The sequence below is a fragment of the Lontra canadensis genome, unplaced genomic scaffold (genome assembly GCF_010015895.1).
Source record: "Lontra canadensis isolate GAN:19392208 unplaced genomic scaffold, GSC_riverotter_1.0 scaffold71, whole genome shotgun sequence".
Taxonomy (NCBI): Eukaryota; Metazoa; Chordata; class Mammalia; order Carnivora; family Mustelidae; genus Lontra; species Lontra canadensis.
The window spans coordinates 10,859,514-10,887,002 of NW_022631065.1; the positions used below are offsets into that span (position 1 = coordinate 10,859,514).

At 51.5% G+C, this 27,489-nt stretch overlaps 2 protein-coding genes across 11 annotated transcripts; one reads left to right on the forward strand and one right to left on the reverse strand.

The window, feature by feature from the left end:
* Positions 1 to 15: 15 nt before the first annotated feature.
* On the reverse strand, positions 16 to 3,798 carry INO80B (INO80 complex subunit B). Its single transcript, XM_032880769.1, has 5 exons — positions 3,615 to 3,798; positions 3,192 to 3,384; positions 2,860 to 2,978; positions 2,520 to 2,689; positions 16 to 638 (listed from the first exon to the last, which is right to left on the reverse strand). The coding sequence occupies exons 1-5, from the start codon at positions 3,670 to 3,672 to the stop codon at positions 108 to 110; spliced, it is 1,071 nt and encodes a 356-aa protein (XP_032736660.1). The 5' UTR covers positions 3,673 to 3,798; the 3' UTR covers positions 16 to 107.
* Positions 3,799 to 9,880: 6,082 nt separating this feature from the next.
* RTKN (rhotekin) lies at positions 9,881 to 27,458 on the forward strand. 10 transcript variants are annotated; one of them, XM_032880756.1, is made up of 14 exons: positions 9,881 to 9,975; positions 11,369 to 11,379; positions 11,653 to 12,506; positions 20,901 to 21,100; positions 22,844 to 22,905; positions 23,034 to 23,087; positions 23,186 to 23,303; positions 23,505 to 23,714; positions 24,416 to 24,510; positions 24,613 to 24,719; positions 24,956 to 25,084; positions 25,747 to 25,915; positions 26,076 to 26,180; positions 26,764 to 27,214. In XM_032880756.1, exons 3-14 carry the CDS (start codon positions 12,396 to 12,398, stop codon positions 27,096 to 27,098), a joined length of 1,695 nt encoding a protein of 564 aa, XP_032736647.1. In that variant the 5' UTR covers positions 9,881 to 9,975; positions 11,369 to 11,379; positions 11,653 to 12,395; the 3' UTR covers positions 27,099 to 27,214. The 10 variants fall into 10 exon arrangements, with proteins under 10 accessions (XP_032736647.1, XP_032736646.1, XP_032736652.1 ...); XM_032880755.1 differs by having other exon boundaries at positions 11,369 to 12,506; XM_032880758.1 differs by lacking the exons at positions 9,881 to 9,975; positions 11,369 to 11,379 and adding an exon at positions 14,220 to 14,636 and having other exon boundaries at positions 12,398 to 12,506.
* The last annotated feature ends 31 nt before the right edge of the window (positions 27,459 to 27,489 follow it).

The window sequence follows — 27,489 nt, forward strand, 5'->3', positions numbered from 1 at the left end:
CCAACTCTGTTCAAGTCGAGGCACCGGATGAAATTTAATAGTAGGGTGGGGAACATAATGAAAACAGGACAGGGGAGAGGGCGCAGAGTCCGGGTCAGGTTAGGGACTTAAGTAGCCAAAAGAGGGGACCCGGGGCCCTCGGGCCCCCCGAGCCGCATCTGCAGGTTGATGCGGTAGCACTGAAGGCTGCAGAGCGCCTGGCCCGTGCGGGAACAGGCGTAGCGGCGGGGGTGTGGGCAGCCGGGGACCGAGCATCGAGGGGGAGGGCCAGATGGGGACGGCCGCTGGGACAATGGCGCGGGGGTGGGGACGCCAGGTGGGAAGGAAAGGGTGGAACCCTGTGCCCCGCTGCTGTAGCGCACCATGGGGGCCGGGGCCGCGGTCCTCCCACCGCGGCGCTCGCCCCGCGCCGCCCCTCGGCCTCCCCGGCCACTGGGCGCCGCGGTCTTGGTGAGGCGCTCGATAGTCTGGTTCTTGTGCTCCTCCGCCCGCCGAGCCGCCTGCAACCGTCTCTTTCGCGCCCTCTCCTCGCGTTTCAGCAGCATCTCCTCGGTGAGGGCCGGGGCCGGACAGCTCCCAGCCACAGGGAGCGGCAGCATCGGGGAAGGCTGACTCCGCGCCTTCTGCAGCAGAGCTCGCTGGGGAGAGACACACCGAGAGGTGTCAGGCGGGCGACGTCTGCCCAAACCGGGGTTGGGGGGACGGGGGCGACAGTGGCGATCTGGAAAGCAGGCTCTTGAGTAACACTGGCCTTGAGGGTAAGGGGGGGATGAGCACCCTCTCCAGGAGCCTTAGTACTGCCTCCTCCCAGATCTCCAGACTTTCATCTTCAGATCCTTGACTCTAAACAAGAAAAGCATTAATGGTTCCTGTCTGCCCTGAATACCAAAACTCTGTTTACCACCTCTCTGGAGGTGTTTTTGTTTTTTCTGTTTTAAATCTTTTCATCTCATTCCAAACGGTGGGAAAAGATCTTTGCTTCGTGTCACCGATGATGCTACAATTGAAGAAAGGGAGTCTGGAGGTGATCTAGATTTAAGAGTGGACCCACAGATATGTCCAGTTAGTCAGAAGCTGCTTAAACAAGTGGCATCTCACCCAAACCGACAGAGAATTTGAGAAAATCAAGAGCATGTAGTCACAAGAAGCTGTCATTTTTGAAAACTTTGAAACTTTTGAAACTTTGATATGCACTGAAAACAAAATAGATCTCAGGGTGACTATGCAGTGTATTTATAGTGGTGCTGCTGTACATATGGATCCCTTTAAATGTGATATGTTCCTTGGGATGCCTGGGTGGTTCAGTGGGTTAAAGCCTCTGCCTTCGGCTCAGGTCATGATCCCAGAGTCCTGGGATCGAGCCCCGAATTGGGCTCTCTGCTCGGCAGGGAGCCTGCTTCCTCCTCTCTCTCTGCCTGCCTCTCTGCCTACTTGTGATCTCTGTCAAATAAATAAATAAATAAATAAATAAATAAAATATTTCAAAAAAAAAAAAAAGTGATATGTTCCTAATCAATTATGAGGACTTATTTTGCTACACAATTTGCTAACATATTACACAAATTTCAAAAAAAAATATTTCTCTTTTTAATATAGTGTGTAAATTAAAACAGAAAATTACAGGTTTATGACAAGTATAAGATGCTACTTAGGGGAATGGCTTTGTTAGCAGTAAGTCCTTCAGATTTTTTGTTTTGTTCCTGAAGCTTTGCCTTGCCTGTCTGGTTAAACATTTGACTAATACTGTGTTTGATTTTGGAAGTATTCTAATGACACAAAATTTGAATAAAGTTTCTCCTGGAAAAAAAAAATCTTTTCATCTCAAGTGGATAGCATCAATTGGATTATTGCTCAAGCCCTAAACTGAGGGTTACCCTCGATTCCTCTTTTCTGCCCGCTCCCTAACTCCCAACAATTATTTCCAAAACATATCAGAATCCATCTGATTTCCTCTACCTCCATAAATTCACCTTGGTTCAGGCCACCACCACCTCTCACCTGACTACCTCAATGGCTTCCTGGATGGTCTTGCTTCTACTCCTTACCTGCAATAAGAAGCCAAAGTAATCTACTGAAATATAAATCAAATCACTTTCCTGCAGACAATCCTTTCATGCTGTAGTCACACTTATTTTTCTCCTTGACCACTACTAGGCATGTTCCACTCTCAGGGTCTTTGCACCTGCTGGTCTCTGCCTGAAAAGCTCCTTTGATATTGGAAATGTAATCTCATCAGAGATGTCTTCCCTGCCTTCCCTATCTAATGTTGTCTCTTTCCACCGCTTTCCATTTCATCACCCTATTTTTGTTATAAACCATACTTTTTGCAATTACTTACCCCCTCCCCCAACACCCACCCACCCACACACACACACACACACACACGAATACCAGCTCCATGAGAAGAGAAACCTTTCCTTTCTTCCACTATTGATATCCCCACTGCCTAGCAACATTCTTGAGACATAAGAAGTTCTCAATATATATTTAGCCAGTGAACAAAGAATGAACCAACTTGCCTGTCGAGCAGTGAGCAGCCGCTCGTTGATCTCCTTCTTGAGATCTCCATTGTCATCGAGCTCCCCCTTCTCCAGGGCATCCAGCCACCTCTGTTCCTCCTCTTCTTCTTGACCTCCTAAGCCCCCCGACAGGTCCCGAAGTGGGGAGGGGGACAGATTACTGTCTTCATCTGAAAAGCAAAGTTGGAGAGCTAAAAGTAGAATTGTTCAGATGGAGAACCCTAATTTGGCCAAGTTAATACTGAGACACTCAAAATTCTCACCCTCCTCAGAACCAACCCTCTTCCGTTAACCAGATATAATGAGAAGCCCAGTTTCCCCACCTCCAGATTCTTCTCACCCAGCCAGGCACGGTACTGCTCAAGGGGGACTCCTTCCATTGGTTCCTCTTCATTGTCCACAACCATAAGGGGAGAGGGTGAGCGAGGACCCTCAGGGATCACAGTGAAAGTAGGAACACTGCAGAGAAGCAACCACTATGTAAGCTGAGCAGTTCTCCTCCTGCTTAACAGTTACAACCAGCATTCCCCTACCCCCCTTGGGTTCTGCCTTCACCTGGGCCCTGAAGTCAGTGTCCACCCTCTGTCTACTGGAAAGCCCAGCCAGCTTCTCCCTCTATCTCTGCCTGCTCCTAAATTTCCCCAAGTAAAACCTTGGCTTTCTTGGCCTCACCTCTTGGTGCCCAGGACCTGCCCACCCAGTTTGATTTTGAGTTTAAGTTGGGGCTTAGCAGGTGACGGCTGCGTTGGCCCAGCCTCCTCTTCCTGATGGTGTTTCTTCTTGTGTTTTTTCTTGTGCTTCTTATGCTTTTTCTTGTGCACTCCATGGCCGTGGGCACCCGCCAGACTCAATTCCAGCGCTTCCCCTGCGTAAGGAGAGCCTGTCAACGGTTTACGACAAGAGCGGGACAGGAGGAGCCTTGAAGAACCCAATACCCCCGAAGGGCCCCACTCTTCCAGCCCGACACGCTGTTACCATAACAACAGACTCGCCTTTCTCCTTCCCACCTGTGGCGAAGTACCCCGAAGGCTCGGAAGAGCAAAATAGGATTGCTTTTCTGCGAACGCCTAACTTGCTTTATCGACCCGCGCTTACCGGGTTCAGGGGCTTCCATAGCCCCAGGGGTGCTCCCCCGCCGCCACAGCTTACTCATGGGGTCCTGCAAGAAAAGGGGGCTGGAAATGGTAGGGACACATGCTGACAAGCCTTTTCCGCCCCGCGGAAAAACCGACTCCGGCAAAATAACAGGCTACTTCCGGTGCGTAACAACCCTGCTTGTGCGGGCTGCGCGCTGAGGCTAAAACCCTCCCTCACAAACAATGAGGCTTCTAACAAAGGTTCCGAGCCCTCTGAGGCCGGGACAGCTCGAAGGGGCGCGGCTTTCCCCTCGCTCCACCTCCCAGCTCTCGATTCCAGAACTCAGCGCGGGCGATACGATTATTATTGCACTCAAACGTGGTGAGTGTATACTCTGGACCAAATTCGGGGTTTAGGCTATAAGGCTATAAAGATGAATATGAACACTTTCCCCTGCTTTTGAGGAGCTCTCAGTGCAGTGAGTACTAGGAAACTACATTGCCCGCAAAATGGCAGAAGTGCCTAATAGTACAAGTGCTCTAGGAGCAGAGCAAACGGTATTTAAGCCTAAATTCTCATCAGTGGAGAAATGAATTATGGTGTATCTATACAATCTGAAACACTATGATAAGTAATTGATTGACATAGACTTTAGATCCTGTGGATAATAGCGTTAGAAACAATCTAAGTGTCCCACTAATGAAACACCAAAATAATTTGGTGCATGGATATGGTACGTCCATACAATGGGCAGCTCTGCTGCTCTTCAAAGAAATGCGGCCTCTGAGTGCTACCCAAGAAACTAGTGACATAATTTCTATTTGGTGACTGAGGAACAAGGATGAAGGGAGACTTATTTTTCATAATATACACCTCTGTGCCTTTTGAAATTGTATAAAACATGTGTCGATTTTACCTAATTGAAAAAAGAAGGGGGTGGGGTGCCTGGGCGGCAGACGGTTAGGAGTGGGACTCTTGGTTTGGCTCAGGTTGTGATCTTGGAGCCTGGTGTGTGTGCCTCCCCACCCCCCACCCCCCACCCCCCGCCCCGCCCCGCCCCACGGTTCTCAGAGCGGAATCTGTTGAAGAGTCTCTCTCTCTCCCTCTTCCTCTGCCCCACGCCCTCGTGCTCTCTCTCTTTCTCTCTCAAATAAACAAATCTTTAAAAGGAGGGGGGGGGGGCCTCGGTGGCTCAGTTGGTTAAGGGTCTGTCTGACTCTTGATTTCAGTTCAGGTCATGATCTCAGAGTCGTGTGATCAAGCTCCTTCCAGGCTCTGGGCTGGGAGTGGAACCTGGTTGGGATTCTCTGTCTCCCCCTCTGCCCAGCCCCCTGCTCTCATGAGTGCAGACTCTCTCTGGGGAAAAAAAAAGGACAACAGTGAGGTAGATCTGTATGTGCTGTCATATGAAATAAGAAAGGTGAGTTTCAATATGATGTTACGCCATTTAAAAAGAGTAATATGCTTCTATATATGCAGGAAAAAATTGAGGAATATATACTACTCCTTAGTCTGGTTATCTTTAGAAGCTGGGGTTGGGAGGGGCCCCTAGCTGGCTGAGTCAGTGGAGCATGTGACTCTTGATCTTGGGGTCCTGAGTTCAAACCCCACATTGGGTGTGGAGCCTACTTAAAAAAAAAAAAAGAAGAAATTGGGGTTGGGGAACTTTTACTATCTAGATCTGTAATGAATTTTTAAAATTTATTTTTATTTTTTAAAAAGATTTTATTTATTTATTTGACAGAGAGAGAGAGATCACAAGGAGGCAGAGAGGCAGGCAGAGAAGGGTGGGGGGAAGCAGGCTCCCTGCTGAGCAGAGAGCCCGATGTGGGGCTCACTTCCAGGACCCTGAGATCATGACCTGAGCTGAAGGCTTAACCCATTGAGCCACCCAGGCACCCCATACAATGAATTTTCTTAACACCTAATATGTATCACATATATAATTAGAAAAAGTTAATACTGAGACACTCAAAATTCTCACCCTCCTCAGAACCAACCTATATATGGTGGTAACCTATATATATATTTAAATATGTACAATATGTACAAGATCAGTATCCAAAAAAGGTAGCATCAATGAACAAAGAAAGAACTAATTAAAGAGACATTTCAGTGACAAAATTAAAAGGAATCAATGAAATTATATATGGGAATTCAAGAAGAAGTCAATGTTATATAATGATTGAGATTAAGAGAATGAACCTTGGAATCAGACAAGCCTATTATAAAAACCCAGTGCCACTATTTATTAGCTGTATAACCTTGAACTCAAGTTATTTAAACTCTCTGAATGCTAGATTTCAGCCTTGTAAGATGGGATGAAGTAGGATCTACTTTAGAGGGCTCTTTCAAGGAAAAAAGCAAATCAAGAATGCAAAGCACCTAGGGGCACCTGGGTGGTTCAGTTGGTTGAGCGACTGCCTTTGGCTCAGGTCATGATCCCTTAGTCCCGGGATTGAGTCCTGCATGGGGCTCCCAGCTCCGTGGGGAGTCTTCTTCTCCCTCTGACCTTCTCTCATGCTCTCTTTCTCTCTCTCAAATAAATAAATAAAATCTTAAAAAAAATGCAAAGCACCTAGTATCTAGAAAATAGTAGATGTTCAATAAGCAAATGACAACAACAATAACAAATGATTTTTTAAAAAAAAGATTTTATTTATTTATTTGACAGTGCACAAGCAGGAGGAGCGGTAGAGGGAGAGGGAGAAGCAGGCTCTCTGCTGAGCAGGGAGTCTGATGCAGTGCTCCATCTCAGGACCTCAGGATCATGACCTAAGCTGAAGGCAGACACTTAGACTGAACCACCAGGCACCCCTAATAAATGACCTGTGCATTTCTAGCTCAAGTATTTAGAGGGAGCATGATGTGTTAAATAAGAAAGGGAACATAGGAGAAGCAAGTCAGTTAGTGTTGCCCAAGGTGAATTTGAAGTGCCTGCGGGGATGCCCAGTGATGAAATACTGCCTGGAGGATCCAGTGCAAAAGGTGTGAGAGGGGGTGTCATGGGCATAGTAACAGAGGTGCCCCCAAAGGTATGGAGTAAGTGAGACATTCCAGAATGACCAAACAGATGAAGAGGAAAGGACCAGTCTGAGTGAGTAGCTGTCCTGCACAGGCAGGCAGACCCGCCAGGCAGGGTTGAGAAGAGGAAGTCAAGAGAAAGGCAAGAAAGGCACCCACGATCAGAGAGTATCAGGAGACCAAGGGTGTGATCTGCTGTGTATTGTCCTGCAGAGGGCAGGCTGAGCTCCTAGAAGAGGAAGCGGTCTAGCAAGGTGTGAAGGCAATAGTGCTGTACCATCAGGAGTCAAAGTGAGGGATCACCTGTAGTTAGTGTTTGTCAAACACATTATAGCTTATCGCCCGGTTTCATATCCCTGCTTTCCCTTGGTCCTCTCCGTAGGGGAGATAGTATTGTTCCCTCATGAAGAAACTGAGGCTCAGAGAGGTTCAATGATTTGGCCAAAGTGACATAGTTAGGGAGTGGCAGAGCCAGCCTCCAACAGAGGCTTCCTGACACCAGGCCCAATGGTGTTTCTTCAACATCCTCATGCCCAGCAGGGAGGAAGTGACAACAGCAAGTAGCCACTGGCTTCATTATTTTGCTTTGTTTAGAGTGGAAGAGGTTTGAGCATGTTTGTAGGCTAAAAGGAAGAACTTTATTCTCCTGAGTTCTTAGCCTTATTTTTAAACACAATTTCTTTTGAAATAATTGCGAACATGCAGAAGAGTTGCAGGAAGGATACAAAGAACTCTCTTGCTTCCTAAAATCAGATGCTGTGATTGTTTACTATCCCCCACATTTACTATTACGGTTATTCCTTTTCTGATCAATCTGAGACAAAGTTGCAGACATGATGCCATTTCACCCCTAAATATATCACACCGTGTATTTCCTCAAAACAAGTACTCTGTTCTATAACCTTTGTGCAACCCTTTCAATCAGGAAATTAACACTGATAGAGCATGACAGTCCAACCCACAGACCCCATTCAAAAGTTTCACCAGCTGCCCAATGTCTACTTTTCCTTTTAAGCCCAGGATCCAAATCCAGAATTATGCAGTACATTCCCTTGTCATGTCTCTTTGATCTGCTTTAATCTGGAACATTTGCTCACCCTTTCCCTATCTTTCATGACCTTGACAGTTTTAGGAAGTACAAACCTTTGTGGGCACCTGGCTGGCTCAATCTATAAAGCCTGCAACTCCCAATCTTGGAGTTGGAAGTTTGAGACCCACACTATGTGTAGAAATTACTGAAAAATAAAATCTTAAAAAAAAAAAAAAGTACAGAGAGTACAGACTTTTGAGTCCCTAGAATGTTCCTCAACCTGGATACATCTAGTGTTTGCTTGTGTCCTGACTCATAATTGTTGGCGGGAGTACTATACAAAAAAGACTCTGCTGTGTTCTTCTGTGTGTCCCATCAGAAAGCACCACTGATGCTCTAACCTTGGTCACCTGGTCAAGGGGGTGTCTGCTAGTTTTCCCCTCTGGAGAGTCACCATTTTCACTTTTGTAATTAATGAGCTATTTCCTGGGGAAATATTTTGAAACTACTCTGATATCCTGTTCCCCATCAAACGTCCACCCATCAGGCTTAGTATCCATTGATGACTACTGTATGAATCAGCAGTACTGTACTAATTGGCAATGGAATCTTTCTACTTCCATTATTCCAACTACATGCATTAGTGGGCATTGCTACTGTGAAGAGATTTCATCTTGCATTCCTTTATGTGTGTAGTTATTTATATCATTACGGTTTCCTATTTCTGTCAATGAGTGGTAGTCCATTACTACCATTATTTATCTTGATGATGAAATATGTCCCAGCTTTGGTCATGGGGCATTTCCTTAAGATGATTTCTGTGTCCTTTTGACATGTCTCTATCATGCTTTGAGTGCTTTTTTTACCTCCCAGCACTAAAAAATGTTTTGGGCTCTTCTTACTTTCCTTTGATAAGGGGTGGGAACCAAGAGAGGCCAGGAAGTAGCAACCTGTGGGTGAGGTTACACAGAGGGTACACCAGTCACACCACAGTACCCTGCTGATGAGGACTTCTCTGCTGACACAGCTACCCGCCCCTCACGGACTGCAGGTGCAACAATCATATCATGAACTCTCCCTGGGTCTTGTTTTCACTCTTTCAAGATTCAAAGTCCAGTTGGAAGCATTCCAATTGGTTGACTTAGGCCAAGTGCTTACACCTGGGCTATGAAGAAGTGGGAGAGAAAATGAATGACCTCTCCAGCTGTCGTAAAGAGGGTAGAGCCTCAGCCTACCAATATCGTCCACAGTAGGGGACCACGCAGAAACAAGAAAATGGTTTGAACACCGGGTGACCAGCAAGTCCAAATATCTACTTCAGAGCTGGAGAGACAGATACCTACATAAGCAACGGAAAAAGTTGGAAAGATTGTGCAGCAAACCAGTAGCATGCTGGTAAATTTTTAACAAAAGCTCCCTAGGGGAAAAGAAAAAAAAATAATCCAGCCCTGATTTTTGTGTTCACCTGTTTCTGTTGTGTAACTGCTCCCACCACGCCCAATTTCAAACATGATGTGATGGAACATGGGAACTTAGGAAGAGATATGCAGTAGCTCATGGTTACGTAGCATTTCCACTATACCAATACTATCAATGCAAATCACCTCAAGAGATAATAGGAAAACACAGTGAAATAATTAGGAAGTGATGAGTTTTATCGCCTTTGCTTTAATATAATTTATTTCATTGTTTTTAGGTTCAATTTTTAATTAAAGCTGTGCTTTTAACACCTGGGATGCACAGTTCTGAAATATTCAGCAGTTGTCTCTTATGAACCCATGTGGGGCTTCAGTACACCATGGCACCAAATGTCTCAGTGTTTTTCTTTTTGATGGTAGGGAAGGCATGCCTTTATTCTTATTTTTTTTTTAACCTTATATTTAAGTGGTACAATTAGGAATGTTTTTTTAAAACTTTTTGTGTCTTCAAAAAGGAATTTAATCTTAAAAATAAATAAATCCACAGAACTGTTGACCCTGGTTTCTCCACTCTGTCATGAATGGTGTCAGCTGGCTTCCCTCACCCTAGACGAAACTTCCTCCAACTGATTTATGCAAAAGGCTTCCAGATTGTAATCTGTAAAATACAACTCTTCGCTGTGCTGCTTCTTTTGCAAAATATTCTGTCACATGGAGTCCAAATTCTCAGGCAGGATTTGAGCTCTGTCTCCTTTCCAAACGCCTTCCATTCTTCCACCTTTTGTCAGGGGCTTCCAAACCCTTCCCCAGAGCCTGTGAGCACAGCTGAGGACCTGGGGAGAGGACAATGGTTGAGGCTCCAGACCTGCTTCCATCACAGCCATTGATTCTATTTCACATATTCCAGGTAAGAGTTCATTTGGAAAAACAAAACACCACATTCTGCTGCTAAAAAACAAACAAACAAAAAACAAAGCAAAACAAAACCCCAGTGTTTGAAATGAACCCTTTTAGTCTATGGGTTACTCATCCCAGTCAGGTGCTCTGAAATCTGCACGTTTCCTTGAGGCATTTCCTGTGTTCATTTACTTCACTGATAGTTGACTGGGTACCTCCTTTGTGCCAGACACTGGGCATAAAGCAGTGGACAAGACAGACTGTTCCTCCCTGGGGAGCTTACAGTTAAGAGAAGTGACAATAGATATTTGAAGAACTAAATAACAATTCTGGGGGGCCTGGCTGGCTCAGTCAGTGGAGCATGTGACTCTTCATCTTGGGGCCATGAGTTTGTGCTCTGTGTTGGGGGTAAAGTTTACCAGGAAGGAAGGAAGGAAGGAAGGGGAAAAAAGAAACAATGCCTTTCCCCCTCTTCCTCCTCACCCATCCTTTGAAGTTTATCTCAGAGGCCACAGATTTTTTTTTTTGTGTGTGTGCAAATGGTGATTTTATTAAAGCAAGGGAACAGGACCTTGTGGAGAAAAAGCTGCTTCCAGAGTCCACATATTTTATAAAATGTTTTGATTTGCCTTTCCTACAGACCAGAAGAACTCCCTTCTCCATGTGATTTTTGTATGTCAAAACTGTTTGCTGTTCTTCCTGTCCAGCATCCATTCCCTCACCTTCTGTGGTCATACAGGAACAGTTTTGAGGAAACTACCTCTCCCTTCCCTCCTCTCCCAGCTCAGTAGGTTCCAGCTGGTCTTCAGGAATGGCCAACTGACCCAGGTCTGGTTGACTGGCACAGAGAATCCCCCCCAGCATAGTGACTGGTTCAGGTCAGGCCACCCCTCTGGCTACAAAGGTTGGATAAAGGATCCCAGATGGCCCATAGTAAATCCAAGACCTGTATAGGAGGTTCAGGAAGCAGATGCTGTCTTTTCCCCTGAAAAGATATAGACCCAGAATTTTTGGCAATGATGTTGTGCTGTGGAGGGTGAAGGCAACATGGAGCCAAGTAGAACTAGAGGAAGGGAAAAGACCCGATCCTCGTGACACGGAATGCCTGGGTCAAGCCACCTCTATCCTGACCTTGGGACATTTTAGTTCCTTAAGACAATTAATTTCCCCTTTGTGGAAGTAATTTAAGTCAGGTTGTGTAGAACACTGAGCAATTTGCCACAGCAGAGCAATTGTAACATCTCTAAAGCTAAAGGTGAGTATTTCTCTGGCTCTGGCCCATCTGCTAGGAAGGAGCTTCACTACTGTCTGGCAAGTTCTCTCCAGGAAGTTCTGGAGCCCCCAGAAGACTCCCCAGTGTGGCCAGCAAGCTAATACTCTGCCATTTCCTTCTCTCTTACTAGGCTTTGTGGAGGTGAGGAGAGCCCCCTTTTCTTCACAAACTGAGTGGTAATCTTGGCCATCCAGCAGCAGCTGAAAAATAGTCAATACTGAGGTCAATGATCAGCTCACCCTCTTAAGGCGATTAAGGTCTGGGTCCAGGGAGCTGAGGTCACCTGTGCTCCTATCCAAAGACACAAGGCGCTGCACCTGCGTCTTTATCTTCATAGGTCCACTTAAGGGGCACTTGTTTAAGCCCGCACTATGCTGGGCATTTTACACCTATTCTCGTATGTAATCCTCATAGCAACCTGAAGGAAGGAGATAATCACTATATCCCCCGTTGAACCGGTGAGAAAAACTGAAGCTCAGAAAGTTCAGTGATTGGGTCGAGGCTCCAAGGTTAGTAAGTGACAGAACGGGATTACAAGACGTGCTTAAGCGCTGCCCCACTAATTGGGTGGATGTGCACGCAGCCGTGCATGGGGAACTTAAAGCGGGAGGGGGTCGAAGAAGAGACATTTGGGATTGCAGGAAGTGATATGATCACTTCGGAAGCTGCTTAGGGGCGCAACTGGGCGCGGTCCCAGGGCCCTGCCAGAACCACAGTGTGCCACGCGGCTATTCCTGCGGCCAAGGGATTTTCCGCGTGCAGGGAGTGCGGCTTGCCAGGTTGGGGCGGCTGCTGGGCGGGGCTTCCCTGGGCCCGCCCCTTGCCCAGGTGAGGCGCCGGAGCCTGGGGCGCGACCGGATGGTGCGCCTCCGCAGTGCTCGAGAGGTGTAGGGTGCCTGGCTGTCGGGTTGTCGGGCCAGGCCTGCTTGGCGCCCCAGGACTGGCCCGGCCGGCCGGGCCTCTGGCGGGGGTGGAGGAGGGTGCCGCGCCCTGCCCGGCCCAGGTGTCGTCTCCGGGGGCGGAGTTTGGGAACCGGGCTGCGGGAGCTTCCCGACCGGACGGGCGAGCGGGCGTCGAGGGACAGCGGCGAACGAGACCAGGCACGGCCAGGCGGCTCTGGGAACGCACCGAGTAGGTAAAGGCGTGGGGCCATCAGCATGTTCTCGCGAAACCACCGGAGCCGGGTCACCGTGGCCAGGGGCTCCGCCCTGGAGATGGAGTTCAAACGCGGCCGCTTCCGACTCAGCCTCTTCAGCGACCCGCCCGAGGTGAGACCCGTGTCCCTGCCTTCCTTCTCCTTCCCCGGCTCCCGCAGCCCTGCCAGCCTGGGCTCCTCGCCCCAGCCCGCGCGCGCGCCGAGGGGCGGAGATGCCGCGGTGCAGGTACAAACCCGTTATTGTTGACTTCCCAAGAGAGGCGCGGACCGTCTGAAAGTTTATCGGACCCGTCTCAGAAAGCTCAGATACTCTGACCAGTTGGGATGACTTGCCTCTGCCTGGAAAAACTCCGGGTTGGCTTCAGTGTAAGGGTCCGCAGGCTCGATTCCCAAAATATGCCTGGACCTGCCTCTCCCGGGCACCCCCCCCCCTCCCGCCCCGGCAAAGGGCGGTGGGCAGGTAGGCGGGCCCTAGACCTCTCGGACTCGGCGGCGGCGGCGCCCGCTTCTTCCCTGGCCTCCAGGCCCATCTCACAACCTGTCTCAGCCGCCTGGGACAGCCTTCATCATCAACTGGGCTCCTAGCCCACGTCTGACCACTTCGTTGAAGCCCTCCCCAGATGCTCCTCTGTGCCCCATGAAGGGCTGGGGTTGGGGAGAGAGAGAGAGTGTGTGTGTGTGTGTGTGTGTGTGTGTGTGTAGGGGGGTATCCCTTTTAACGATTTGGGTTATTTACCACACCAAAACTGTAGTCCCGCCTCTAGTCTGACAGGTCCTCCCCCGGCCCACCGCTCTACCCCTCGACCGGGTCGAGCCCTACCTGTTACTTCTGGTAGAGACTCAGGAGTTGCTGAAAGGTCTGGGACTGAGAGGGCGAGGAGCGACAGCAAAGAGGCTGTCCCTGAGGTCAGCTCTCCTACCCTGCTGGGCCTGGAAAGGGTTAAGTGAGGGGGCCTCCCTCCCGCCCCCTCTCCCTCCGGGCCAGGATTCCAGGCCTGGCTTCTGCCCTTTCCCCCCTAGCCTGCCAGAACAAAGGCCCTTTCACATCTCTGTCCCGCGTCCCAGGCCTTTTTTGACTCAGAAGCTAGGGGACCTGGGGAGAGGGGCTCAGTCGGGTCTCTTACCAGCAACCCGGTGCAGGGCCAGCGTGGGGGAGGGAGAGGCGAGGCCCGGGGACCAGGAGGAGGGGCCTGTGGGCTGGGGCCGCCCCCGGGACAAATCGGGCCTACCGGGCCAGGGCGGAGGAGCCGGGGCGGAGTCGCAGGGCCCGCCGGCCGCCGAGGGGAGTGTGACTCTGTGGGCCCGGGTTGAGTGGGGGGGAGGTGGCAGAGCTGCAGCTGGCTGGGAATCGGGGCTGGTTTCCTGTCTGGAAGGGAAGGGGCCCGCAGAGGGGAGCGGGGGCAGCAGCAGACAGGCACACCCCAGCCTTTCTCCCTCCCACACCTCCCTTCTGCTGGAAAAGCGAGGTAATTGTGAGCCCAGGGTGGGGCGGGCTGGATCAAGGCCCCAAGTTGGAAGAGGTGGCTCTGGGGGTTGGGCCGCATTTACCCCTTTGTCCCGCTCCCTGGGCTCACTCTCCCCACAAGTCCTCAACTCCATCCTCTTCTTTCTGAGAGTGAGAACCCCCCCTCTGAAAGCTGCGACCTCCTGCCAAACCCCACAACTCCGTAAAACCTGCCTGAGGCGGCCCCGCCCTGCCCCCTTCCAGCTGTGCCTGCCCCTCACGCCCTCCCGGCACACAGATTCTCTGTCCACCCCGCCAGGGATGTGGGCGGGGGCTGGGGAGGGGCCAGAGTCGGAATGAAAGGACCTTTTTCTTCCACAGCTGGGAGAACAGCTGCCACCAAAGCAAGACTGGACACTCTGTGCCTAGAACCCCCTCTGCAGCTGGCCTCCCTTCCTGGGACCCTGCTCATTCTCACCTCGCTTTCCTTCCCTCCCATGCCTGGCTCCCACCAGGGCCCTGGAACAGTGGTAGGCAAGGAAGGTTTGTCCCAGCAGCCTGAGGGGTGTGACAGGAGCGCAGAGGGACAGGGGCAGCCTCTGCCCTCCGCCCACTCTTTCAAGACCAGGGGAGCAGCGGGAGGAGGAATTGTGGAGCAGCGAGGAGCCTGCCCAGCACCCCCTCTCTGGAGGGGTCCACAGGGGAAGGGGCACTGGGGGCACAGAGATGCAGGACAGATTGCGCATCCTGGAGGACCTGAATATGCTCTACATTCGGCAGATGGCGCTCAGCTTGGAGGTAACGCCCCCGCCCCCAGGACTCCTCCGCGTGCAACCCAGCCTGGGTTTGTGCCCTGCGGGTCCCTGCAGGGACTGAGGAGGGAGGGGGGCACTGCTCCAAGTGGGGAGAGGGACAGGTGGTTCTGTGTGCCTTGCTTGTTAAGTGCCAACCAGCATTATGTTGGCAAAAGGGCCTTCACACCTATTTCTGAAAGCTCTGGGGGTGGGGGTGGATGTGTGTTTTGGGCCCCAGGGGTCCTTTTAGGTGTGGGAAGAAGAGAAGACTTCAGGGTAAGAGAAGTTTGCAGGAAGGATGTGGCCTTGCTGGAGAAGGGAAGGCGACTCTGACAGGATGTAAGGATCTGATGGCCTTGGAGGTGGCAGGGAGCTGTTTATTCATTTATTTATTCTTAAACACTTTTATTGAACACCGCCTATATGCCGAGCTCCTTGTTGACCATGGGATACCTCAGTGAACCATTCAATGGGAGTACACAATAAACATGTAAACACAGAAATCATCCCCCCAGTAACATGATGATAAAAACAGGGGTGTAACACCCATCAGGTGGGGAAGGCAGCATTCAGCATGGAGGTCAGAGCAGGCCTCTGTGATGAGATCATGAGCTGAGACCAGAAAGATATGAAGATATGTGGAGACTAGAGGAAGAGCTTTCCAGCTGGAGGGCATAGCAAGGGCAGAGGCTCTTAGATGAGGTTGTGCTCCAGTTCCAGTGTGGCTGGAACATAGGAGTTGGGGCTGAGATCATGGACAGACCCCAGATTAAGGCCTTACACAAGGCCTTTTACTCTAGGTGCGATGCTGGCCCACCCAGGGGTTTTAAAAGGGAAACAACTCATCTAATGTTTTGGGTTTTTTTAAAGATTTTTATTTGTTTATTTGATAGAGATCACAAGAAGGCAGAGAGGCAGGCAGAGAGAGAGGAAGGGAAGCAGGCTCCCTGCTGAGCAGAGAGCCCAATGCGGGGCTCCATCCCAGGACCCTGAGATCATGACCTGAGCTGAAGGCAGAGACTTTAACCCACTGAGCCACCCAGTTGCCCCTCATCTAATGTTTTAAAATAAGGGCTTCTGTGGTGAATAGGCTAGGCAGGCATGGTGGGAGGGAGAGAGGAGAGTTGACAAGAGAGGTAGCAGAAGACCACCAGATAGGAAGTTGTTATGGCTTTAGGGGAGTGAACCTGGTGCTGTGGTTGGACGTGCTCATGGTAGAGACATAGAAGGGGGTGGATTTCAGATGACGGTGGTAGATCTGATGGGGCTTGTTGGTGGATGGGCCTTGAGAACTGAACATGGATTTGCCTCATGGCAAAGAGGGAGCTCTGGAATGATTCCCAGGTGTGCCCAAGCTGGGTGGTGTGGCCATTTACTGAGATAGGGGAGGTAAAGGAGGCTGTGGAAGTGACCGCCTGGACAAGGCAAGAGTTTGCTGCTGAGGAAGGTCAGAGGAGGGACTGTAAAGAGTCCAGATCAGGAGTGGAAATTTATTGCCAATGTCACCCCTCTGCCCTGGAGCCCACGCCCTGGATCATAGCAGACACTGCTGGTCAGTCACAGCACTCTTAACCAGCAAGCCCAGACGTGGACTCGCGACTTTTCTCAGCATGTCCCTGGCACAAAGTGTGCAGGTTGTTTCCCTTACAAGGGCACCAGCCAGAGGCAAGAGTCCCAGCCTGGTTTAGGGCTATATCAGGAGGGGACACCTTTATCTAATTTGTTTGCCTAGAGAGGGTTACCTTTTTCTAATATGCAGAAAGGTGCTCAGCGAGCCCATTGGGACTCTGCTACTACCTATTGCCTGTAGTAGCACATGGGGTGAAACCTATTCCTCTGCACTGTCCGCATTACTAGTTACATGTGGCTACTTGAATGTATAATTTAATTAATTAAAGTGAAATAAACAATTTCTTGGTTGCTCTAGCCATTTCAAGATGGCTGTGGAACATTTCCATCACTGCCAGAGATGTTATTGAACAGAGCTGGTCTAGGTATTAAAATGTTTAAATTCAGCATCTTCTCTACTCCCCTGTGCAGCCCCCCCTTCCCCATGTAATTTTTCTTCATGGGAGGCCTGTCCGAGTTCTGGAACAGAGGATGGGGCTTAGATTTCACTTTGGTCACCTCTCCTACCTCCGCTAGGGTACAGGCTGAGGATGCTGTGTTCCTTCTCCATCAAACTCAGCAGTCCCCCCTCCGCCCCAGTCCCCACTCAAGAAAGAGAGATCCATTGATATTTCAGAGATTGGCCAGAGAGGTAGTCATGGCAGAGTAAATCGAAGAACTTTCTGGAGGAAGCAACTTAAACTGCAAGTAAAGGGAATATGGGAGTGAGAGAAAGGTCGTTCTTAAATATGTGCTGCTCCAAAGTAGTGATTAGACTTTCTCACTTAATTCTCAAACAGTACTATGAAGGAGGTGGGGCACTCCCCAGTTTACAGTCTCCAGAGGCTAAGTTCTCACAGCTAGTCAAATTCCCAAGCCAGAATTTGGATTTAGCCCCAGTGGAGATTCTGAAGGGAACAGAGGTGATGAGAAGCAGAGCAGTAAGTCAGGGATTGAAAAGAACAGGAGGAGGGGGACAGGAAAAGACATCCACGAGGGCCTAATGTGTGCTGGGCTTCTGCCCATGACTCATCCTCCTTCAGCCCCTTGGGCCTTGACCCAAGTCCTGCTGACATCCAACTCTGGGCTCTTTCCCAGGAGAGTAGTGAAAACACTGCCTACATCTGGAGAAAGGGGTGTGTGAGTGGGGAGGGGGGACAAGAAGCTATCCCTGGGGCGGCAAGATGGGGACAAAGCATAGGGATCTAGAAACAGTGCTAGGATTCCTGAGATGCTCTGCCCAAAGGGTGGGAGCCAGAATTTCTGGAGCCCTGTCCTCCCTGAAGCTGTGGGAGAGTGGGTCTGGGGCCAGAGTGGGGGGGAGGTGGTAGCAGAGGTGTTGGGCTCATCCAGGCTGAGCCCAGAGACTTTTCCACCGCTCCAGTTTTTCCAATTTACATACTCTCCTCCCTCCCCTGTGCTCCTGGGCAAGGGGTCACCTTGGAGGGCTACCGCAAAGCAGGAGGAGCCTCTGGGCTTCCTGCAGCTCTAGCAGCACCAAGGCCAAAGCCCTATCCAGGGCGATGGGGGAGCTCCGGGAGCAGTGTTGCACACGACTGCGTCTCAGGGTTCTGCTGCCCGGATCCTAGCCCCGCCAGGCGCAGGGAGGAACCGCCTGCGCCCGGGAGCCCCTCAACCCGCTCTCGCGGCAGTTGGGAGCTGATGTCACCAGCGCCCTGAGCGCCACGGCGGGCGGGGGCACTTGCAACTCCCCAGACCCAGCAACTCCCCAGACCCAGCGCGCTGCCAGCATTGGTGCCTCGAGCGCAATGGACAGGGCTAGGGAAGGATCCGTGAGTGCTGGGGCCCGAGTAAAGAGACTAACCGGGAGAGGGCTTGAGCACGCTTCTCTGTCCCTTCCCTCCCCCCTTCTCTCATCGTTTCCTGGTGTTTGTGGGTGAAGCTGGAAGCAGAATGGGATGGGGGTTGGCAAGCAGGAAAGCTTAGCAGAGGTGGGACCCTGGTGCAGACCGACATAGAGGGGCTGGGGGAGTGAGGCTGCAGGGGCTGTGTAGTTTGGGAGGGCTTCCTGGTGGAGGGGGCATTGGGACCTGGTTGACCTACTTCTGAAGGGTCAGGAAGAGAAACTGTGGGAGAGGGGTGATGAAAGTCAGGCCCAGCCCAGTGGTGGCCCAGGAAATAAATTGTGAAGGGGGAGTGTGCAGAGAGGTTGGACAAGGCTTTTGAAAGCAGGAATCTAGGGTGTTCAGGTCTTGGAGACTTGAATGCTGGAGACACAGGGGACAGAATCAAGTGCACAGTGTGAGAGCTGATGTGAGGATGAAGACAGGTTTTGGGTGATCACGTTCACCCCCCTCTTCCTACCTGGTGCCTTCCCTGGGCTTCCTCTCAAACTAAGCTCACAATGTCATGCAGTTAGGCTTCCCCCTCCTTTCTGAAGCCTTCCCCATCACCTCAGCCAGAAGCAAACAGGGGCTGTCTCCCATGAGTGTGTTTATGCCATGACATGGCACTTACGGGGCAGCCAGTAGCGTCTGCATCTCTTACTGCCCAGCTGGACTTTAAATGTGGGCCCTCAGACAGCACAGGGATGCTCCAGGGTTTGTTGGGTGAACGCTACTTCTGCCAAAGTAGCATTTAAAGAAAGCATCCTCACCATTCATCCACACTATGCGCTGGGCACTGTGCTAAATGCTTTACATTCCTGGCTTACTGAATCCTCACAGTCCTAGCGTGTGCGACTACTTCCAACCTCATTTTATAGATGGAGAAACCAAGTCTTAGGGAGGTGGAGTAAATTTTAAGTAAGTTTCTTCTCAGCTTCTCAAGACTGGCAGGACTGACTCAGACCCAGATTTGTTTTATGTCAAACTGGTGCTCTCAGCCTTCCCTCTCTGCCAAGACCTCCAGGGCTCTTTCTGAGTGAATGTTCCTGAGAATCCTGGTGCCTGTCTCAGTACCTAAACACCACCCCCCATCCTTATTCACAACCTGTATTGCCCCTCACTCCTGATCTCCTGCCCCTCCTTGCCTCTCTCCTCAACTTTCCAAGCTGAGAGCGCCAGGCAGAGCCCCTAATCTGGAGTGTGTATAGGGTTCTGTGAAGTATGGGTGAACGCTGTAGGGGGTATGCTCCTGCACAGATCCCTTGCCAACTAGATGTTCCCCATCACTTGAGTCTTCTGGGTAACCCAGGAGGGTCTTTACTATTTTGTCCATTTTCTTTAGTTGGTGGTTCTTGGCCCTGGCTACACCTCAGAACCATTTGGGGAATTTTCAAAAAAACACACCCACTAAATTCTTAGAGATTCTTATTCTGCAAGTCTGAAGTAGAGCCCAGTAGATTGTGTGTGTGTGTGTGTGTATGTGTGTGTGTGTGTATGCACACGCGCGTGCATGCCTATGTTTAACTGAAAGGATTTAATTTTTTTAAAGGTAACACAAGGGGTGCCTGAGTGGCTGAATTGGTTAACTGTCCAACTCTTGATTCTGGCTCAGGTCATGATCTTAGGGTAATGAGATCGAGCCCCACTTCGGGCTCCCGACTGGGTGTGAGCCTGCTGAGATTCTCTCTCCATCTCCAAAAAAAAAAAAAAAAAAAAAGGTAACACAATATCCAATAGCACAGAAGTAAAGAAGGATATATTTTAAAGTAGTATAAATCTGTTTTCCATTCCTGGCACCCAGGCCTACAGCCTACAGTGTCTGTTTTATGCATATATATATATATGAAGTGAGAAGAGAGTATCACAACATGCTACCACTTGTACAACATATATATATATATATATATATATATATATTTTGGATGGGGGTGAGAGAGAAAGAGAACCTGTGCAAGCACAAGCAGGAGGAAGGACAGGGAGAATCTCAAAGCAGACGCCTCGCTGAGCACAGAGCCTGACCCAGGGTTCAATCTCAGAACACTGAGATCATGACCTGAACCAGAATCAAGAGTCAGATGCTTTTAACTGACTGAGCCCCCCGGTGCCCCCTCACTTCATATATTTTGAAGAGTATTTTATATCTGCATATATATGTCTACCTAAATCTTTGATGTCTGTAGTATTCCATATTCCACAGGAATGCTGTGACTTATTTAACCAATGCCTGAGTGAAGGACTTTTTTTTTTTTTTTAGATTTTATTTATTTGACAGAAACACAGCGAGATAGGGAACACAAGCAGGGGCAGTGGGAGAGGGAGAAGCAGGCTTCCTGCTGAGCAGGGAGCCCGAAGTGGGGCTCCATCCCAGAACTCTGGGATCATGATCTGAACCGAACGCAGAAGCTTCAGGGACTGAGCCAGCCAGGTGCCCCTGAGTGAAGGACTTTTAATCTTGGTGTTTTAAAACAGTGTTGCAATGAATGTGGCTTTGCTTATATGTGTAACTATATTTGTAGGATAAACTCCTAGATATTGAATAGCTGGATCAGAGGATATGTGAATTTCTAGTTTTCATAGATTTTTCCAAATTGTGCTCAAAACAAGCCAGTGGAATTTATGCTCCTACCATCAAATGCATAAGGACATCTGTATTTTTACAAAGCTTCTCTGGTTATTATTGGGCAGATGAGGCTGAGTTGCCTGAAACATGTTTCTTAGTTTCTTCTGGAGCACATCCTGCTTGGGGTCTGGAACCTGCTTCAGCCTGTCCCCAACTGACATTTCCATCTCATCCTTTCCCCCACTCTGTCTAGGACACAGAGTTGCAGAGAAAGCTAGACCATGAGATCCGGATGAGGGAAGGGGCCTGTAAGCTGCTGGCAGCCTGCTCCCAGAGAGAGCAGGCTCTGGAGGCCACCAAAAGCCTGCTGGTGTGCAACAGCCGCATCCTGAGCTACATGGGGGAGCTGCAGCGGCGGAAGGAGGCACAGGTGCTGAGGAAGACTGGCCGGCGGTGAGCACAGGGTAGTGGCCCAGGGTGTGTGTGTTCGGGGTGTAGGTCACCCTGAGACTGACCTCCCCACGAAGCCTTGTCAGAGCCTGGGAGACCCCTTGGTGTTTTCTCACTACAATGTGCTGCCCAAAGGTGCACTGGTGAGTAGCTCAGGCTGGGCTCAGGAAAGCCGCGTATCTGGTGAACAGCTGGCGGGCTGAGGGCTGAGAATGTAAACTTGCTCCTTGCCTAAGCACTGCCGGTGGTCTGAGGGGGTGGGCTGGGTGGCTTCTGGAAAGCTAACTTCCCGGAAGTCAGTTCACCAGGTGGCCAGCTGACCACAGACTGACAAGAACGTACCTGAGGTACACCAGCATGACCACTGCTTGAGAAAGGGAGTAATAAAACAGTGTTTAAGGGAACGCCTCCCTGTTCACATAAATTAGATGGTGTATTTTAAAAGGGGTCGGCTTCCGGATGTGAAATGCCAGCTGCACCGACAGTTCGCGCTGCCGGTCTGACAAAGCTGCAGCCGGATGGCTGAGGTGATGCTCGGCTACAACTAAATGTTGGAGAAAATACCTGGCAAGTTTATCATTCTGAGAACTGGCCACTTGGGTAAACTGATCATTTGGAAAACTGGCTGCTGACAAAATAAGCCTGCTTGACCCCACAGGGCTGAGTGGGGAGAAAGTGCTGGCTGCTCACTGGCGTGACACCCATCCCAGCTCTGCTGTGAAGGCTGCCACAAGAAGGGGTCACCAGGAGCCCTCCAGAGCCCATCCATGAAGCCCCCAGGGGAAGGCAGATAACCAGCTCTGTGGCTTCTCCACAAAGCTAACGGGCAAGCAGACGGGGTTGGGGGGCAGGTCCTAATGTGAATTTGAGGTCTCCTGAGAGGCAGCCCTCAATAGGCTCTGCCCTGCCCAAGTCCCACCCGGCCTAGGCAGTGTGGGGTGAGGTACACCCCAGATTGCTGACAACTAAATGCTTTGCCCTCACTCAGTGGCACATCGTTTAGCTTAAGGCCTTACTAAGTTGCTAATGACATTAGTGACCTTCTGAATTGGGTGGCTGAACTGGCTTTCCACCTGAGGATGACACATGCTCAGAGAGTGCTGCTGATGGGTGGGGGGAGAAAGGCCAGGTGTCTGGACTGCTGCACTGGGGGCTGAGGAACTTGGGGTACTGGGAAGGCTCAGCCTACCTAGGGATGGTAGAGGAGAAATCAAAGCTGAGGAGGAGGGAAGAGAGAGGTTTGTGGCAAATGGAATACAGATGTTCTTTACTTGTGTTCTTGATTTTCTAACCACCCCAGTACTGTCCTATATCAAAGAAGTGATAAAATGGTAAAGCACAGCCTCCCCTATTGTTAAAAAGAAAGCCTGCAAACTCCTCCAGGTCTGGGGTTTAGTGGAGATGAGCCCTTGAAAAGGAGTCTCTCTGCAGGTACCTGTTCCCTCAAGCCTCACTTGTGCCTGGCAGGGGTCTGGAGGAGATGGTCAGAGAGGGTGCTTGGAGGGGGAGGAGCCTGGAGCTTGTACTGCCTGTGAGCTAAGGTGCCTCTGGTGTCCCCAGGCCCACTGAACCCCTGGGTTCAAGTGACAGCTCAAACAGTCCCTCAGCCCTGTCCTGTCAGTCTGGCTGGGGACCTGGGGGCTAGGCCCTGGGCTGGAGGCGTCCTAGAGCCCTTGAGAACCACAACGGGGTTGGGGGGAGAGTAATGTCTAGAGGCCAGCCCAGGATGCTGTGATTTGTCCACAGGCCTTCTGATAGTGGGCCACCTGCTGAGCGCTCCCCTTGCCGAGGCCGTGTCTGCATCTCCGGTAAGAAACACAGCTCTTCCCCACCACTGCCCACCCCTACCCTGGCCCCCTAGCTGCTGGCGTTCCTTGCCCAACCACATGATCTCCTGCCCTGTCTCAACATCCCTTCCTGCTCCTCTGCTCCTCAGACCTCCGGATTCCACTCATGTGGAAGGACACAGAATATTTCAAGAACAAAGGCGGTGAGTTCCACACATGCTGGGACAAACTGAGGGGAGTGACCTGAGGTTGGAGGCTCTCGTGGGGCATTGTGCTTACTAGCTTGGGCCTCTGTCCCCAGACCTGCACCGATGGGCTGTGTTCCTGCTGCTGCAGCTAGGGGAACACATTCAGGACACAGAGATGATCCTGGTGGACAGGACCCTCACAGACATCTCCTTTCAGAACAACGTGCTCTTGTGAGTGCCTTGTCCCTGGGGGCTCCCTCCTTTCTCCAGTTTCCTCCAGTCCTTGGATGGAGCTGCAGGGGAGGAAGGAAGATGGGCCTCACCTGGACAGCTGTCCTGTATTCGCACCACATCCTCCTCCACCCTGCACCCCCCATGCCTCCCTGGACTTCCCCAGGACCAGCCTTCTCTCTTCCGCCCACCCTCCTATAGCACCGAGGCAGGGCCAGATTTTGAACTGCGACTGGAGCTGTACGGAGCCTGCTTGGAAGAGGAGGGGGCCCTGGCTGGAGCTCCCAAGAGGCTTGCCACCAAACTCAGCAGCTCCCTAGGCCGCTCCTCTGGGAGGCGTGTCCGGGCGTCACTGGAGAGTGCGTCGGGTTCAGGGAGCAGTCCCATTCTGCTCCCCACCCCGGCTGTGGGGTAAGGCCCTACATGCCCCCACTGCCCTCAGCTGCGTATATCCTGGCCTCGGGTGGCCTCTGAGCTGTGTCGAGCATGCAAACCTATTCTGTGCCACTGCCACAGCGTGCAAACCTACATGAATGAATGGCGGCCACTTGGCTGGGAGGCACCCTGGCCTGTGCCCTGGAGCCAGGCCCAAGTCAGCCAAGAGGACCAGTAGGAATGTGGGTAGAGCTAAGTTTGAGGGACTTGAATTTTTTGCAGGAGCAAATTCATATTATGTGGGTATCACAGAGTGCCCTGGTTGGCGCAAAGTAGCCTGGGTCCTGCGGGGTTGCCTGCTGGTGCCTGGAAGCACTCAGAGACATTGGGTCTCTGAGCAGCAGTTGGAGAAGCTCTAGGGCAGTGACTTTGCTGCCTTTGGAGACAGACAGGAGGTTAAATTCCAGCTCTACTACCTACCAGCTGTAAATTATGGGCAAAATTCTTAACTTCTCTAAGCCTCAGGCTCTCTCATCTATTCACGAAACAATGCCACCAACCTCCCAAGGCTGTCGTGGGAATACAGTGGGATAACATACGTAAAGCACAGGAAGCACAGGACATGGCATTTAGCAGGAGCTCGGGAAATATCCTTACCCCTGTGGGGGAGGCCAGCTAGTTTTCCTGCAGTCTAGGATGCCCGGCGCCAGGCTGAGGCCCACTTCTCTGTTGTGTAGTGGTCCTCGTTACCACCTCTTGGCTCACACCACGCTCACCTTGGCAGCAGTGCAGGATGGGTTCCGCACACACGACCTCACCCTCGCTAGCCATGGTGAGTCTGTTGTGGAGGGAGGGGACGCTGGACAGTGAGAAGAGGGGCTGTGGGATGGTCCCTTTCATTCACCACCCTTACCCTAAACTTCCTATCCCCCAGAGGAGAACCCCGCCTGGCTTCCCCTCTATGGTAGCGTGTGTTGCCGCCTGGTGGCTCAGCCTCTCTGCATGACTCAGCCTACCGCCAGTGGTACCCTCAGGGTGCAGGTGAGGGGCCCTGAGGCGGAGAAGGAAACCTGGAGGAGGCCAAGGACAGTTGGATCATCTAGGCACCTAAGGACTATTGGAAAGTCAAGATCTGGGTGGAGGAAAGAGGGTTATGGCAAGAAGACAGGAGGATCAGACACGAGGGTGGGCAGAAAGGAACAGACTCTCAGTGGGGGAATGGGAAGAAGGGTGTTGGGGGTGTGATTCCCCCAGGAAACCTTGAGTCATTTGTGCAGCAAGCTGGGGAGCTGCAGGACTGGGCGCGAGTGCATGGAGTCCTGAAAGGCACAAGCCTCTTCTGTTACCGGCAACCCGAAGACGCAGACACTGGGGAAGAGCCGTTGTTTACTATTTCCATCAACAAGGTGATGGGTCCCTTGGTGGTAAAGCTATCAGGTGCCAGGGCCCAGGAGTGTCTCCTTCAGGTCCCAGGAGGGTCTCCTTCAGGTCCCAGGAGGGTGGGTGCAGAGAGATCCAAGTCAGGCCTGCTGTTCCTAACAGCACCGCACCCAGCTTCAGGGCCAGGAATGTTCTCACCAGTGTCACTGGAAAAGGCTCTTCTACTCACTAGCGTTAGTCAAGTCCCAGAGAGTCCCACGGCCAGTTTAGGATTTTCATCCTCTTTCTGCCTTTTCTCTCAAATTCCATTCTGCATCTTCTTCCCCCTTTCCTGGCTTTGTCTTCCAACCCAAGTCCAATGACCCCTCTTAATTTCCAAGCCCTTTTGCTCGCTTTCCTGATGACTTTTATGAAAGTACTGAGGGATATTAGGCCTCAGCATTCCTGCTCGCCTCTGTGCCTCCCTCAATCCCGTCTCTGTCTGCTCCTCTTTCCTGACTAAGGACACTCTGTCTCATCCCCAGTCCTTTCCTGCTGTTCCTTCCTGCTCTGCTCAATAGGAGGCAGATGAGAGACCCAACCAGCTCTTCCTTCTAAGGCAGGGATGAGCAAGCCTGCCTGGTATCTGTGACCGCTGACTTCTGTGACCAAGGTGAAGGTGGAAGCAGACCCCTTCCTTCTCCTGCAGGAGACTCGAGTCCGGGCAGGGGAGCCGGACCAGGCTGCAGGCCGGCCCTTCACCCTGAGCATCAGTAACCGGTATGGCGAGGATGAGGTGACACACACCCTTCAGACAGAGAGCCGAGGAGCCCTGCATAGCTGGATGGAGGCTTTGTGGCAGCTTTTCTTTGACATGAGTAAGAGGAGGGGGCTGGTTTGAACCTTTGGGAGGGATGGGGTTTATTTTTATCAAAGGGCTCTATTTCCAGAAAGTGTGGAAGGGAATGTAGCAGGGGAGGGGGCGGCCTGGCCCTCTCAGTCTTCCTCCTCCCACCCTAGTCATTGGTCTCCCTTCAGGCCAGTGGAAGCAGTGCTGTGATGAAATCATGAAGATCGAAACCCCTGCTCCCCGGAAACCACCCCAAGTACTGGCCAAGCAGGGGTCCTTGTACCATGAGATGGGTGAGTGAAAGTACACTCCATGAACCCGATGGCAAGTGGGGTTGGGGGCTTCAAGGCAGCCCAGATAATGGGAACAGAGAAAGCAACAGGCTGAGGCAGAGCTCTGGGCACCCAAGGCCCTCTCGGCCCTGTTGTATTTGTTTCTCTTCTCCAGCTCTTCTTAGAGCCATCCTCACCAAAGTTCCAAACCAACCCCCAAAGAGCCGGATTCATTTCATGGATTTCTTTCCTAATTTCTTCTTCTCTGTTTCCCTTTCTGCATGCGGATTCCTGTCTCTTCCTCTGACCCTTCACTTGCTTGGCACTGCTTTCATTTTCCTCTTTTCTTGATTTTTTTTTTCACCCACTTCTGCCCACCCCCTCATCTCCATCCCCCCTGCACCCTGTATCCCATAGTCTTATCAGAGCCCATGGCTCCAGGGGGCCCAGGTGAGGGGCTTCTCCTGCAGGATAACACAATCTCAGCTGAGATCCGGGCTTTGCTTTCCTCCTATTACAGTGACAGGTGATGGTCAGGGCTGGGTAGGCCTGGGGCCTAAGTTCTGACTGGCCCCCTCCCCTCAACCCCTTCCTGGTGTCACAGCTATTGAGCCGCTGGATGACATCGCAGCGGTGACAGACATCCTGGCCCAGCGGGAGGGCACAAGGCTGGAGACACCCCCACCCTGGCTAGCAATGTTTACAGAACAGCCTGCCCTGCCTAGCCCCTGCTCACCTGCCTCAGTGGCCCCAGCCCCAGCTCGGACCCACCCCATGCCCTGGGGGCGACCCCGAACATTCTCCCTGGATGCTGTCCCCCCAGACCACTCCCCTGGGGCTTCCCGCTCCGTTGCCCCTCTCCCCCAGCAGCGATCCCCACGGTCCAGAGGCCTCTTCAGCAAAGGCCCACCCCGCACTTGGCTCCAGTCGCCAGTCTGAGAGAGAAAGGTGCTGGCCGCAGGATCTGGCCAGAGGAAGAGACAACCTACGAGCAGCTGGGCTCCAGGTGCGGCGAGGGTGGCAGCAGGTTGGCCAGCTTGGCCTCCCCTTCCTCTGCTGGACTGGGGGTAGGCTGGGGAGCAGGAGCAGAAACTCCTTCTCAGCTGTGCTTGCCAAGGTGTTGAGGGGCTCCTTCCTGGGAATGCCTCGGACCCCCCAAACCCTTCCTGGGAGAAAACTGGAACCAATCCTGCCCTACCTCCCTGCACTAACCAGCTTTGAGGATGGCACTGAAGAGCCTTGGGAGGGGGTGCACCTCCCTGTGACACTCACATCAACCATTAAAGTTATTTAACGGCAGCCCTCACCTGGTTCTTGAGGATAGGTTGCC